Here is a 15,324-nt window from a genome sequence, read left to right on the forward strand (position 1 = left end):
GTCCATGTAACATCATAGCTTTTTAAAGCTCCACTAGGGACTTCTCTGGTAGTGCAGTGGTTAAGAATCCACCTGCCAATGCAGGGGACATGGGTTCAGTCCCTGGTCCGGGAAGATCCCACATGCCGTGGAGCACCTAAGCCCATGTGCCACAACTACTGAGCGTGCGAGCCACAACTACTGAAGCCTGTGCGCCTAGAGCCCGTGCTCCGCAACGAGAAGCCACTGCAATGAGAAGCCTGCGCACTGCAACGAAGAGTAGCCCCCACTTGCTGCAACTAGAAAAAGCCTGTGCACAGCAACGAAGACCCAGTGCAGCCAAAAATAAATTAAATTTATTAAAAAAAAAAAAGCTCCACTAAAATTAACGTCCATTTGTCTTTACTTTTTTTGGTCAGAAGAGTTAGTAACTCTGTTGGATCCTTGTATTTATCTGCCAAAATTAAATTAATTTAAATTTGGTTAACTGCTGAAACCAAATCTCCCAGTCTCAAGCGCTATGCTGTCCAAGTGTGTGCGTGTGTGTGTGTGGTTTTTTGTTTTTGTTTTTTTTTTTACTTCCCTGACCAGGGATTGAACCCTGACTAGGGATTGAACCTGGGCCATGGCAGTGAAAGCACTGAGTCCTAACCCCTGGACCTCCAGGGAATTCCCTATGCTATTTAAGTTTTAAATAGAAGGATATTTTGTGGAGTAATGAAATTTTGGCTTTACTGTAGCTTTTGCTATCAGTATGTGTGTTTGAAATCATCTTTTTTGGAATTTAGCAGCTGTCTGCTTTTAACCCTTTGCGTTCATAAAAAAACTAAGATCTAGAGAGTTCAAGGGGTTGGAGAAACATTCACGTCAAATCATTTGCACTTTTTCCCTACGAGTTACCTAATAAATTATTGTACTAATACATCTGTGCCTGAAGATTTTGTGGTAGATGTACTAAGCTGTGTAACTGACTTGTTGCCTCTTCTAAACTGTTTCATTACCCTTTTCAGCCTTTATTACTTAGGGTGATACCAAAATATAAGTGAATTAAGATACACCAAAATAGAGTGATGTTTAACACAGAGTCTGAAAATTGTGGACGACAACAAGGGTGAGAGAGTGATAAATTAGTTTACTAGGACAAGTATGTAATAAGAGGAATAAGAAAAAAAATCACACCATTATATTTTTAGAAGGAAAACAATCCTTGAGTTTCCAGGATGGTTTTATTAAAGTCCCATGCTGTGTATAAACATACAAGTGATGAGAAAAACATTAACTTGAAACATGCACTTATCTGGCATTCTCTAAAATACCATTATACAAGTTTTCATTTACTTAGAAAAATACCCACTAAAACAATCACAGGTTTTCTTAAAAGATTTAAAAAAAATGTGTTGGCCAGAACAAAGTCCAAAGAATAAACAAGATTCTGAATTGCATGTCAAAAAATCTGTACAAGGTTGTACATAAAACTATAGCTTACAAAAGCCTCGGGTATAGTAAGAATACTGAATTAAGATTTCCAAAGTTCTATTTACCAATATCTATTAAAATCCTTATGAAATAATTGACTTAGAAAAAGTGAAATGCTCATGATTTCAGAGTGTATAGAAAATACTAAATATCACTTTCTGAAATAAAGTGTACTCAAAACAGCACAACATGTAGTCTAGAATCAAAATTTCTGTCATTCATTTAAACTTTGCATGTATTGCCATATGGCTTAAGCATAAAACTTCTCTTGCATTAATAACTTTAAAAACTAGATTTCAGATCACTTCATAGTTTTGTTTTTTATCTTTTGAATTATAGCCAGTTTTAAAATCAGTTCTAGGGGGTAAATCATGTCTTTTTTTTTTCTTGCCTTATCAATTAAATTACTTCACTAGAATGTAGGAGAGTTTGGTGCCTTTCTCATATCTTTTAGAAATTAACATACTCTATAGGCAATAAAAATAGAATAACAACCAAGAACATTTTAATTTTCATGTTTCTGTGACTAACTCTTGCTTTGGGGAAATGAATTTTAAAATCAAGAAATGAGTGTGGAATAAATCAGGTTACTAATTGAATCATCAAGCCAGTTGGCAGTTTTAAGGCTTATACATCAGCATATTAGAAACAGGTTGTATTCCTATTCCTTTCCCCTTTTCTGTGGGAAACAAGAGGCTATGCAACTACTGGCATTCCATATTTTAGATTGGACAGTACTTAATACTTGGAAAATCCTATTCCAAGCTCTTAGAATGATTGCAATGTTATAAGTAGTCTACTTATTGGATATAATATTTTCAGATTGATAAACAGATGATGGTATTTCATCTAGAGAGAGAGCTAAGTCAGTATTGTTTTAGAATGAGAATGAAATGATTCACTGGCGACTGCAAACATCTAAATACATGTGGCCATGAGGCTGCAAATGGGTTCATCTTGTGAAGATTAAAGATAACTAACTCATTTTAAACTCTGCTAACTGATAGTACTATTCTTGAGGAAAGTGGTTAAGTTCCGAATTTTTAACTTAGGCTGTATTTTAATCTAATTGAGATGTACACTTCAGTCAAAGAAAACCAGAGGGGGAAGCACTGAGACTGAAATAATACTTTTGTTGACTAGCAGACTTCACTTAAATATGCCTTTTGGTCTCATGAGTTGGCATGGTTGCTAAGATCAAACAAATGAAACGTAAGCTGTACTCTTGATAACATAGAGACTTGGTATGCTGTTAGAGTTATTCTGTGTGGTCTGCAGCCAGAAGTTACACTGTAACTACCATATGCAGGCCGGATATTCATACTGTGCTCTGTGGACTAAATCACACTGTAAGGTGTAACACTGTACCTGAAGACTTTTCCATTAAAAAAAAGGTTCTGCTTCTCTAATTCATTGTATTTTCCAATACCAGTTCCTAAGCATCATGAAGTGGTACCTAAAAGCAAGGTACTGGAAAATAATCACATCGTGTTGTATTTGGTCTTAATATAAGACATCAGAACACATCTCTAACAACAGTGGGTCCTTCAGAATCGAGGCCTGACTTAGAGTTTCGAAATCAGGTGAAATGGGATCAGCAAGGTTAGCTGGTTCTCAAGACCTACTCATATACTCCTGGCCTGTGCCTTTCTGAGTGTGTTACTGTCAGAGGTAATTGCAATACTGCTAAATTTGTGTAACAGTTCATGACCCTGTGTGCTTTTTGCTGGACTCTGCAAAGTTTAAATGTTAGTGACAGAACATAGACTAGCTTCTGAACGTGCTTTTCTTGTTTTGTTTTGAAAGAACAAAAACTGCTGTCAGTGAATGCTTTAAGAAAGATTTAAGAAAGAAGTAACTCCAAGGTCCTGAAAGTGGTTTCCCGTATTGCCAGAAGAATTTCAGTGCTTTTTTAGTAAAACACTTGCATATAATACCTTAAATTTCATCGCATGTGTGCACCAGGAAAAAAATTCCAAACCTTGTGGAGATCCCCATGGAAAATACTGGGGAAACAATACAAATAGAATATAAAAAAACAAAAACCATTAAATTTGCATATCTGATGTCAAGATGCTGAGGTAATATTGACTGCTTAAAAAAAAACACCAATCTTTGCCGCTGTTATTGCTGAAAAAGATACTAATACTGATTGAGTTACCTTACTATATCAAAAGTGGGAGAGAGGGTTTCATGAACATTTACTACTGCTGTTTAAAACAAAAGAATGTAGGTAAATGGGAAAATATAAAACTACAGTTATGGTCTTATCCTTTCTATCTGGAGTGAGGGAGACAGTCTGACCCCAGTGGGGTTTATTACTTAGCCTTTTCGTGGTTGTCCCTTCGTGAATTTTTTTAAAGTAAATTGTTACCACCCACTCAGAGTCTATTCCAAGTGAACGCTTACAAATAAAATTCACAAGTTCTTAATAAATAGTTGCAGTTCCTCCTGAAGATGCTGGGTAAAGTGCAGACAGAAGCACCATAGAAGCCCTGTTGCCGGCTGTATGGCTGGCCTAAATTCGGATTTGATAGCCCACTTCATTCAGAGTGCTGAGATCAGCCACCTTCTTTTCAGGCAGTGCAGGCCTAAGGGTAAAAGACGGTAGGCGAGAGGGGAAGGGATACAGAAAGATCATTTAGTATTGTTAGGGACCTCTACCCTTTTGGTATTTGCCCCCCCCACCCCCCCCACCCCCACACACACACCAGCCTTAGCTCCCAACTCCACCTCTTGTTTCTGAAGTCCACCTTTATAGGTTTTAAGGAACCTTTTAATAGGCTTTCAATGTAGAGTTCAAAAAAAATTTACAGGTTGCTGAATGAGTTTGTTCAACTTTAAGCCTGAATTTGGTCACACTGTAACTTCTGAAACCTAGTATCTGTAAACCTTGCAAGTGTCTAAAAAAGTTTGACTACAGTAGAACTGAACATCTGAACCAAATTCTCCTAGAAACCTTGGCTGCCTCGTGTCGGTGCCCTGGGGAAGCCCAGCACCTACAAGATGTCTCAGGTGACTCAGGTTCTTGTGGAGATTCTCAGTCACTATTCCAGGCTTGAGGGTATAAAATCAGGATCAATCTTTTAGAATTCATCTGTAAAAGCAGGTCAGTGTGGAAAATCATTCAGTGGCAAATCACCTCTCTTCCCTAAATACATTTTCTCAAGCACTTTCCAATATGACAGTACACCCAAGCATTTATAGGAAGTCGTAAGAAAGTACTTCAAGGTGGGGAAAGGAATCATTCAGTAGCACATCATCTGTCTTCATTAAAGATACTTCCTAGGTGACTTCCCAGTATAAAATCATACCTAAATGTTCTCATGATTTATCTCACAATTTTTTCCATTTTTAAAATGAGCCTCCTCCTCACCTTCTCTGGTAAGCCATAACCCAGACTGTAAACCAGTATGTCTGAGTTCTAATTGAAAAGTTTCACGTTTTTACAAGAAGATCAAAGACATTTTTAGGTTACACTTGAACCTTGTCTTAAGTGTTAAAAAAAGGAGAGAGAGACCAAAATGAAAATATAATTGTTTAAAAGTTTCTTGGTTTATACCTTTGAAAGATTTCCTAGCAGTAAATTTGTTTTTCCCCTGGCATGAATGTGGTCCAACTCATTTAGTGTTGCTAGAACGAGAAATCAACAGCTAGCTTCTACATAGGGTGCTGCTCGATACAGGACACCAGGCTTAGTTTCGGCAACAAATTCTACCACCCCTCACATTCTCATTCTCATTCTCTCTCTTCTTGGCCCTCCTTCTCCCCTCTTCCTCCCTCTCTCCCTTCCTTTCTTGTTTTCAGAGATGTCCCATTTCTGAATAGTCATTAACAGTCTATGATCATTCCCTCTGAAACCAGATTATCCAAAGTGGTCCAGAAACCTTCCCTGACCTGCTACTTGGCACTACTAAAATAACTTGTAACCTTTCTTGTCTCCGTTGCACGGGGCTTACTTCTCAGCTGGACCACGTGCCCTGCTTTATTGGTCAGGAATCATGCCTCTCATTCCTTTGTGTATCTTCTCATGGTGCTCAGGATACACAGATGATGCTGATAAATATGGTCGACTGTGGGTAGAAATCCCAATACTTCCTTGCCTACACCCCTCATTGTATCAAAGAGCCTAAGGCTTCTGACCTTCAGGGCAATGGTGTCCTCCAGCGCATACATGCCCTAGAGATTAGCCATTCCCTATAAACAGAGCCACTGCCTCAGGCCTGGTAGAGTGGCTCCCAGGGACCACTGCAAGAGCCATTCTTGCGTTGACGGCTAAAGGGAGCACGCTTTTGCTTGAGGATTCAAACTTAAACATATTTCTGCCCTAGCTCTTGGCCAACTAATGTGGGGAGAACTAGGGTTTTTGCAGACAAGCCAGGTTCACGGTCCGTATGTATCAATATCTTGTTCATTTTGTCATAAAGCCTGAAAGAAGTTTGTTTTGTCTCCTTGCCTGGTGTGGTGCTATCTTTACAAATAGCTAATGTGGGACTTTCTCCCTCAAGTGGACTCCCCTTAAGTTAGCATCAGCCTAAGGCAAATGTGCTTAGAAAGGTAAATTACTCCCCCCCTCCGCAGTGTGCCCCACTTTTAGAAAATTCAGTAGTCAGAAATCCACTGGCCGGGCTTCCCTGGTGGCGCAGTGGTTAAGAATCCGCCTGCGAATGCGGGGGACCACGGGTTCAAGCCCTGGTCCGGGAAGATCCCATATGCTGCGGAGCAGCTAAGCCCATGCGCCACAACTGCTGAGTCTGCACTCTAGAGCCCACGAGCCACAACTACTGAGCCCACGTGCTGCAACTACTGAAGCCCACACGCCTAGAGCCCATGCTCCGCAACAAGAGAAGCCAGTGCAGTGAGAAGCCTGTGCACTGCAATGAAGAGTAGCCCCCTCTTGCCGCAACTAGAGAAAAGCCCACGCGCAGCAACGAAGACCCAATGCAGCCAAAAATAAATAAAATAAATTAAAAAAAAAATCCACTGGCCAAAGGATAAGCTTGAAGTACCCATGTGCATTCCTTGCTTTAGAAAAGGATTCAGTAGGGATCATTTCCTATAGCAATTGAAATAATTTTCCACCATGGCAGCTCTTTAGACCTCCCATTGCCTCTGAAAGTTTAGCAATCCCTTGTGCTTAACAAGAGAATCCCTTGCTCCATGGTCCTTGCAGCACCTACCAATTAGCTCACCCCAGTTTCCGAACCTTTCTCGCACCTGCTTTCTTCCTGGCCTGGCATCTTCCTCAACACTAAGTCACACCTCTCCTCCTTCTGAGACTCTAAAGGTGCTGCCCTTCATATATGAGAATGATGCTAGTAAGACCCTAGCTTCGTATCATTTCTCAGGTGTTGGGATAAATCTGCACTGACCTATTTTCTCTCCCTCGGTCCTCTGACCAACGACATCTGCTGGAAAGTCAGTGGCAGGACAGGTGACAGGGTAGGTCAAGGAGAGAACAAACCCCACCCACTCAGCCCTGTAACGAGGGCTTCCCTGGGGTCACTGCAGCGACAGGCCACAGGCACAAACCACACGCTTGCCACCTCCTCAGAAGCCACTTTTTGGCCACTCTCCTGGCTTCCTCGTTTTGGAGCCCCTCAGCCCTGAGGAACAGAATTTTCATATTTTTTGAACTTTCTGTGCCCTGAAAATTTCTCCCTTTACCTTTCCCATGTTCTGCTCTCAGCACCCTTGAAAACAGATGCACTTTAATGAGGGGCTCTTATGGGAATTCCCTGGCATCCCAGGGGTTAGGACTCAGTGCTCTCACTGCCAGGGGCCCAGGTTTGATCCCTAGTCAGGGAACTAAGATCCCATGAGCCGTGCGGTGTGACCAAAAATAAATAAATAAATAAATAAATAATTTGGGGCTCTTTGGCCTCCTTTTTCTAAACCTTTCCTTATCACTTCCACCAGTTCCCCACGCCTTCCAGGTGCTGAGAAATCACCGTTATAAATAGCTTTTATTTATTAGGCACTTACTCTGTGCCAGGCATTGTTCTAAGCAGTTTACATGGGTGAATTCATTCTCACCATAATGTTATGGCGCTGATAGCCTTACGACCCATTTTACAAAGAAAGAAAGGGAGGCACTAAAAGTTAGGAAGCTTGCTCAAAGCAAAGTCGTGTGGTTACCAAGTGGTGGAAACCAGAGTTCTTCCCCAGAATCTAGAGCCCATGCGCTCGACCAAGATGCAAACTGGCCCCCATCCTCCCGCTCCCCACGCAAAGTATCCTCCCAAGCATCTGAAGATGACATCAGGCCACTCCTGCCTCTGCACCTTAGCTTTTGGAATGCCTCCCACATGTCTTCTTGTCATCCTTTCAAGAACCAACCCAGATGCCACTTCTCCCCTGCAGTATTTTCTGACTTCCTCTCCCCACAGCACACTGCTCCTTGCTCTGTATGCACTGGCGTTTCCTTTTGTACATCTGCTAAAGAATCTCGAAGGTTCATAATCCTTGTGCCTGCCTCAGAGACTGCAAACAACTTCAGAGCAGGGATCAAGTAAATTCATCTGTGAATCCCCACTGTTGCACCCGTACCTCTCGATAAATTTTGGTCTAGTTCTGACTAACGTGTAAACGGCTGATAGGACTTCATTCTGTTACGTTTGTCATGGGATATTTTTATTTTAACAAAGTCCTAAGCCAGGAATTCAAGCCACCATGACACCATTTGAAGAATTAACAAGTAGGAAGAATTTTTTTTTTCTGTGTAAGAGAGGCTTTACCTTATCTCCGAAAACTATTTGGGGAACCTGCCTACTTGTACAGCTGAATGTGGTTCTGCAACGACAGACAGCTTGGGGGCTTCCAATGGAAAGGGACTAAGCTGTCTCCTTCCTCTGTATCTCCACCCCTCCCACCTTCCCCCAAGAGCCCAGAACCCAGAAGAGGAAAAAAAAAAGGTTAACACTGGCAGAAAATGAGTTAAACTGAGATTCCTGGTGACCTATCCGTAAGGTGAAACCCTTTTCTTTCTCAGCAACACTGGCTACAATTTCCTGGCCTGGCGAAGGGCAGAAGTGGGTTATCACAGCATGCCACCTGCCCGTGGACCTAGCCAGAAATACTGTTCAGTCCTTGCCAGCTCGTCTCAGGGCCAGAGCTGGGGGAGCTATTGTGTATGGAGAGGCCTCTTCCAAGTGCTCCCCTGACTATAATTAGAATATTGCAAGGGGGTTTATTTTTAAGAAACACAAGCACCAGGATGATGATTCAGCCGGGTCTGCGCTTGCCCAGAACCTCGCATCAGATCCAGGGTTATTATTTTAGAACAATATATTTCTCCAAACCCCTCCCCAGTCCAAACAAGGAAAAGAAATCAAAGATTCTCCTTTGGAAAGCTCTCGGGCACCTTCTATTTTAGGGGAAGCGGGGTAGGGACTTCAGGTTTCCTTTGATGCACTTTGTGGATGGAAAAGGGGGCGCTCCTCTCCGAGCACAAATGGAAAATCCCAGCCTCACCTGTATCCAGGGTGAACCAGGGTGACGGCTGGATGGCCTGGTCCCAGGTCCACCCTCAGCCCCACCCTCAGGCCTGCATCCCAGGAGTCAGCCGCAGCGGAGCTATGCAGAGGGGGAGGTGGGCGGCGGAGGACAGGGCAACTGTTCCACGGAGAAGGTATTCTGTGAGACGTGCCACTGCTACTCACCACACCCCCTCGTGTTCGCTAACTACACCTTGACAGTTCGGGAAGAGTGAACCATCAGGTGGCACATCGTGTCTTTCACAAACCCTGAGGCAGCCTCAGGGAGGAGGAAGAGCTCGGCTAGACTGGATGTTGGTGTTGAAGCCGCAAGAAGCGTCAGAACCAGAAAGTGATGGCAGCGTGCTGGGGACAGAAGCGGGGACAACATCATATCCTGGGGCTGAACAACGAGTTGGCGTGTGGTCTGTGTGACACTGGCTCTCGGGAAAGAGGCAGTAAGCGGAGGAAAAGCCTACAGGGTTTTCCCTAAAACCACGCAGTGCCCTTTCTGTCCCTCTGACTAAGGGCTGTGTCTGGGGCATCTCCTCTCCTCACGTCTCAACTCCCCAGCCCCCAAGCCGTCACTGGGCAGGATGGGTCAGAGGGCCTGAGTGGCAGCCGGACAGCAGGGCTCCTGAAACTTGCTTGCTACTTACTCATTCACAAGAATTTATTAAGCAGCACTTTGTGCCAAGCACCTTGCAAGTCTCGGGGTTAGCAAGACAAACGGCAGCTCAGTGGAGCCAGAATCCGTTCCCCTTTCTTCCAGTGGAAATTTACCTCTTGCTTCTCCCCTACGAGTGTGAGATACTGATTCAGGGACAGGGCCCAGCTCTGTCCAGTTCAGGGCCGCCTGATGGGGACGCACAGACCATCAGTCAGGCTGCTCACGCTTCTTGCTCCTGTTTCCCCTGAGGTCACAACCCCTCCGGGTGCGGGGTGCATGTGCCCATGTTCACACGCACCGTCCCCACACACCACACGCTCGCAAGGACCAGTTTAGCTGTGATCCTTGTGGTCTCTGGATTCGAGAAAGGGATATATGGTAAAGGAGCAATGTTAATCTCTCGGTCCTCAGTGCTAAGGGTGTGGAACGGACTAAATCAGGGATGGTGTTGGCCCAGCATTCACAAGTTCAGGGAGACCCCAGGCCCTCCTCTCTGGTCTAGTCTGGCAGCAGTCAGGTCAGGCCAGGCCCTGATTTAGGACTCACGGCCTATGTGGGTACGCCTCAGGGACGAACACTGGGATGGCGGGGTGGTTCCCTCCCACCTGTCACCTTCATTCAAAGCCAGTCCTGTGCCTCGCTCACATTCCTTACTTCCCAGGACCGCAGGCACCACTGCTGGCAGCTGACAGGGCAGACAGCTGAGGCTGCTATGTGAACAGACAGGCTTGAGCCAAGAGAGACGTGGCTCTGAAGAGATCCTCTAGCCCTCTGCCCTTTCTTTCAAGCCCTCCCCAGGCAGGAGCTCTGGCCAGAGACCAAGAGCCATGGGCCACTGAGATTCCAGGGCACAGTTTCCAGGCTCTGATCTCACCTCCCCTTTCCATGGCAGAGAAGCCCTGTAGGAACCCCAACCCGGCATGACTGTTTCAATCGTCAGCTCTGGAGGCTCTTGGCTCACTCTGCCAGAGGCAGTCTTTCCTGATGAGGCCCATCACTCCATCTTGGTTTCTTCAAGCATCCCCGGGGACCCTGGACCATATGAAATCCCCTGGGGAACGAAGCAGGGCGGGCCGCTGAGTTGGAGACTACCTTCTCTGGGCTCCTGGAAAGAAACCCCACATCATCGTGGAGGTTTTACTTCTCCCTCCATAACCTTCCTAGTTTTCTCTCCCTCTTTGTGCCCCTGCTACGTTCCATGTGAAGGCAATTTTCCCCTTCCCCCCCCCTTGGGGAGATTTTCTCATTTGGGGTCTATAGAGAATAACTTCTTGGGCCCCATTCAAAATATGTTCGATGTGATTAGATCATGGAACCAAACTGCTTCTCCTATGACTACATCATGACTTCATTTAGAAATGACTTGAGGGTCTCGCTCAACCAGCTGCCTAGAGGCATCTTCATGAGCCTGGTGATAGAACGGAGCAGGAATTCCCTCATCCAGCTGCGGCCCAGCAGTGACAGGAGACCGCTCACCGGGCTGAGTAACCTCTGCGACCCTGAGGGTCTCCAGCAGGGTGAGTGAAGCCCACTGGAGGCACGAAGTGCCCTCGAGATAGACGACAAAGAAGGGAAATCAAAGAGAAGGAAAAAAAAAAAAATCGTGAACAGCAAAGAAGAGAGCAGAGACAGAGGGGGAAAAAAGGAGCCAGATGGGGAGAGAAGACAAAGATGGTCTCGTGGGTCCCAAGGGACTCTCGCCCCAGTTCAGAAGAATGCTCCTCGGGGTCACTCCAGTTGGTAGGAGCTGCTTTCATGCGAACACAGGCAGCCCAGCCAGAAAACCACTGTCCATTCACCCCCACGCCCCCGGGGTTCAGGCTACAGTCAGCAGGCCAAGAGCTGTGGACGGTCAGAGACGGAAAGGACCCCAGGGAGCATCTGGGGTTCTCAGTGGAAGCATTTTAGGTGGAATGGTTCTTTACGGGGGAGGATGGTCATCCCTAGCTTTGCAGGGCATTCACCATCTTGGCTCCCAGGCCCTAATGGGGGGCGTTACCACCGTGATACGCAAAACCCTCCCCTCCCACTGCACTTCTAACCCTTCTCCCCCAGGGGGCGCCCTGGCTCCTGTTGAGAACCTCTGTGAACACCCCCCAGTGAACAGCTAAGCGGAGACTGAGGCCCAGAGTTGTAGAGGAGTTGGTTCAAGTTCGCAACAGGCCTTTTACACCTAGATCTCAACCTCCATCTCCCTGACTCTGTAAGAACTTCAGGAAACAGCCTGACTGTTCTGTGCGGACGGTTCTCTAAACACTCCTAGAGGAGCAGCGAGTACGAGAAAGGACTCGTGGGTGGAGGGGTGGAGTCCCTGTTTCTCTCTCGAAACTTTGTCTCAGCTGACACTAACGTAGTCACTGCTACTTGCCCTCCTCCCACTCAGCTGACTCTCCGGCAACCCAGTGACACCGATCCTCCTTCCTAGAAGGATTATTCAGACATGTGCAAAAATGGAGAGGAATGCAGGGCTGGAAGTAGCTCCAGCTGCAGGGAGGTGGTGGCTGGGGATATAAAGCCACTAAAATTATCCACGCACAGACAGGGGCTGGGGCCCCACAGCTGATGGGCCTCTTGCCTGTTATGGTAATTTTCCACCCTTTGGGCCACTCCCCGGCTTCCCTGTGGCACCCAACACATTTAGAAATGACTTGATGGCCTTAGGTAATGCTGAAATAATAACACAGTGAGAATCACCAAACCCTTCCTAGTCCTGACCATGCTACAGTAGGATGCCCAGAGTCTGATGGAGTTATTGGGTCATAGTCAAATCTGTCACTTTCTCGTTTCCTAGCCAAAAGCAAGATTACCTGGAGAAAAGCCTGCTTGGAGAAGGCCATGGGTAGAAGCTGAGAAGCTGCTTTTCTCCAGACACACCTCTAGGAACCAGGCTGCCCTGGATTCTAGTCTGTTGCAATGGCGGAGGCTGGGAGCTGGAGAGGGATGGAGGGGCTTGGTGCTCAGTTCTTCCCGTGGTCCCCACCTCTCACAGCCTTCCTTTTACTCTCATCTCCTGCATCTCTCTTCCCTCTCTTCCTACATGGTGGCCCCTGCCATCCGCCACCCAGCCCTGCAACCCAGAAGTCAGGGTTTAGGAGGAACCGGGGAGAGACTCTTCCCTCCTTGTAACTCCTCCATCCACTGTGAAACTTCAGCCAAGATATTTGCCCTCTAGATTCCTCTCCTGACCTCCAGACACTAGGAGAAAAGAAGCGGCAGGGGCTTCCACCACCAAGAATAACCGTGGTCTTACTGGATTTGCTCACATCAAATTGTCCATAAGAACCCACAAGCCACCTGGGTTCCCTTGATGGGCAAACAACAAAGGCCACCTGGCCCTAATTGTGAAAAAACAAATCCCCATATTCTGACCCTTGGGAGGAGTTTATGAAGGAAGACTCCTGGGAACCAGTGCTCTGCCCAGAAGAAGGGGCTGCGGAGAAGGGTCAGGAGTCCAAGGGATTCAGAGGCTGGCTGCAGCCACTCTTCACCATTTCGGAAAAGTTTACATTTTCATGGAACCATGAGCCGCCACCTGCGTGCTCCTGGGGCCTTCTCGGCTACAGCTGGGACCAATTCAGGGCACGAAGGAGGCTGATGGAATTGAATCTCGTCTCCCTGCGTGTCTTCCTTCCTGACGCCTCGGTAACTACCGCCCTCTCCCGAGTCTTTCTCCCCCTTCCCAGGCCCACTCCCACGCCTCGGGAGGGTGGGCCCTGACACTAGAGAGTGGCTTTGCACTCACATCCTAGGCAGTCTAACAGCCGTCCTCTGCAGGCACCGGTGTGCTTGCGTGCCTTGGCTGCACAACAAGGTAGCTGCAGATTAGAGCAGGGGCATGGCCTGGGGGATGACTGAGAACAGGACTTCTCTATCTGGCCCACAGGAGAAAGACCAGTTGGGTTCCTCCGAGAGTGACTTCAGTGGGGCCCAACCACGGTCGCACCCTCTAACCTCACCCCAGCAACCTCATTATCCAGAGGCCCAGGCAGGACCAGGCAGGGCTGAGCCCCTGAACCACACTCAATGGCCTCATCCGCCCCTCTCAGCAGACGTAGGACCTTCATCTTGACGTTCCGTTTTTTTTTTTAAAGTCACGCCCCAAATCAGTTCTCCCACATTGACTGATCAAACGGTGGCTCTCCAGGTGTGGTCCCTGGGCCGGCAGCATCACCAGGGAACCAGGGAACGTGTGAGAAGGGCACCTTCTCAGGCCCCACCCAGATCTGCTGAATCAGGAAGGTTGGGGGCAGGGCCCGGAAACCTGTTTGAACAAGCCCTCCGGGGGGGTTCTAGGTTTGCTCAAGCTTGAGAACAGGGTTATAGGATCCTTCCGTCTCTCCTCAGATGGGCCCTGTGTGCAGCCCTTTTTTTCACCCTGTACTGATAACCCACCTCCTCACTCCCACCAGATGACCAGGCCTCCTTCCCCAGCAGGATCAAAGCCGTCTGACGTACGGTCGTCAACTTCTACCTCCTCATCCCCCTTAAACCCTCCCTCTTCCCCACCGTTTTCTGCTGGGCACAGGCGTACGCCTCCACACTCCTGATCCTTTCTCTCGCCCTCTGTTTCTTCCACGTCTACTATGCTGGGTCTTCTTCCTCTGGCCCACTCAGGACCTTGACATCACTTCTTTTTTCTCTTTTCTCTCCCTTCTTTCCTTGCAAATTTATCCAGCTGTTGTTTCAAATGTCACTTCTGAGGAGATGGCTCTAAAAGCATGATCTCTTATTTCCCAACATACTCCAACTCCAGATCTGCATTTTCAGCTACAACAAACACCCCGCTCCCTGGGTGCCTAAGAAGCACCTCAGAGTCCACAGTCCAAACTCAAATTCACCTTCTTACCCCACTCAAACCACCACCAATACCACCACCATCACCAGCAGCTTGTCATCCTGACTTTTGTCTCTACAACCAGTTTCTAAGATCTTATTGGCTTTACCATCCCTGGGCAATCACAGTAACTTTTTCTGGTTAAAAACGTAGTATATTTTGGACTGCAAAGTTCCTGTGGATCCAAGTAAAATGACTCGGACAGGAATCGCCTTAAAAACCAACGGCTGCCATTCTGTGCATAAATCCGTCAGGTAGAATGCCTAGGGTTTCATGTACCCTGGACGCCAGAGTCTCAAGGGGAGAGAAAGACTTTATGGACTGCTCAACGTTTGCTGAAGAGTGGGAGCCCCTCAGGAAAGGACTCAGGCTTCCACGGGCAGAAAGGATAATCAATCAGATTAAAGGGCCCCCTCCCCTGCTTCAGAAGCCACCAGATTCCCATTTCTGGGTCACTCACTCTATGCCAAATGACCCTCTGGGAAGGGCTGACATGTCCATAGTCCTGTGAGACAACTGCTACTTTGTTCAGGGACAGCAATGAATGGATGTTAGAATCAGAGAGGAGGAGAGACAGGGTTAGGGTCAGGGTCAAGGGTGCTCGTCAGCATCAGGGGCAGGAACAGGGTCAGAGGCCACGTATGAAAGGCTTGAAGCCATCCTGCTCCCTAGAAAGACACACCTATGTTGAAACCACCCTGACTGACCTTCAGCTACAGGAGCACCTGACCCTCCTGCTTCGTCATTCCTCCCCTTTCAAACCCTGGGTTCCAGTCATTTTGCCCAAGACCTTCCTGGCTGTAGATGCTGAAGCCTGGGATTGGCAGTGGGAGGTGGAGGGGCGATGAACAGGAAACCTTCCTCAGAACTGACAATACTTGGTCCTGTCC

The 15,324-nt window shown here is 47.0% G+C and overlaps 1 protein-coding gene across 2 annotated transcripts in view; it reads right to left on the reverse strand.

Moving 5' to 3' along the window:
• Positions 1 to 1,549: 1,549 nt before the first annotated feature.
• VASH2 (vasohibin 2) overlaps positions 1,550 to 15,324 on the reverse strand; it is a 36,480-nt gene continuing 22,705 nt past the window's right edge. For both annotated transcript variants that reach the window (XM_068541448.1, XM_068541446.1), the window contains one exon: positions 1,550 to 4,046. In XM_068541448.1, the coding sequence (XP_068397549.1) occupies positions 3,974 to 4,046 (73 nt within the window). In that variant the 3' untranslated portion in view covers positions 1,550 to 3,973. The remainder of the gene's footprint in view (positions 4,047 to 15,324) is intronic.

The sequence above is a fragment of the Eschrichtius robustus genome, chromosome 3 (assembly GCF_028021215.1).
Source record: "Eschrichtius robustus isolate mEscRob2 chromosome 3, mEscRob2.pri, whole genome shotgun sequence".
Classification (NCBI taxonomy): domain Eukaryota; kingdom Metazoa; phylum Chordata; class Mammalia; order Artiodactyla; family Eschrichtiidae; genus Eschrichtius; species Eschrichtius robustus.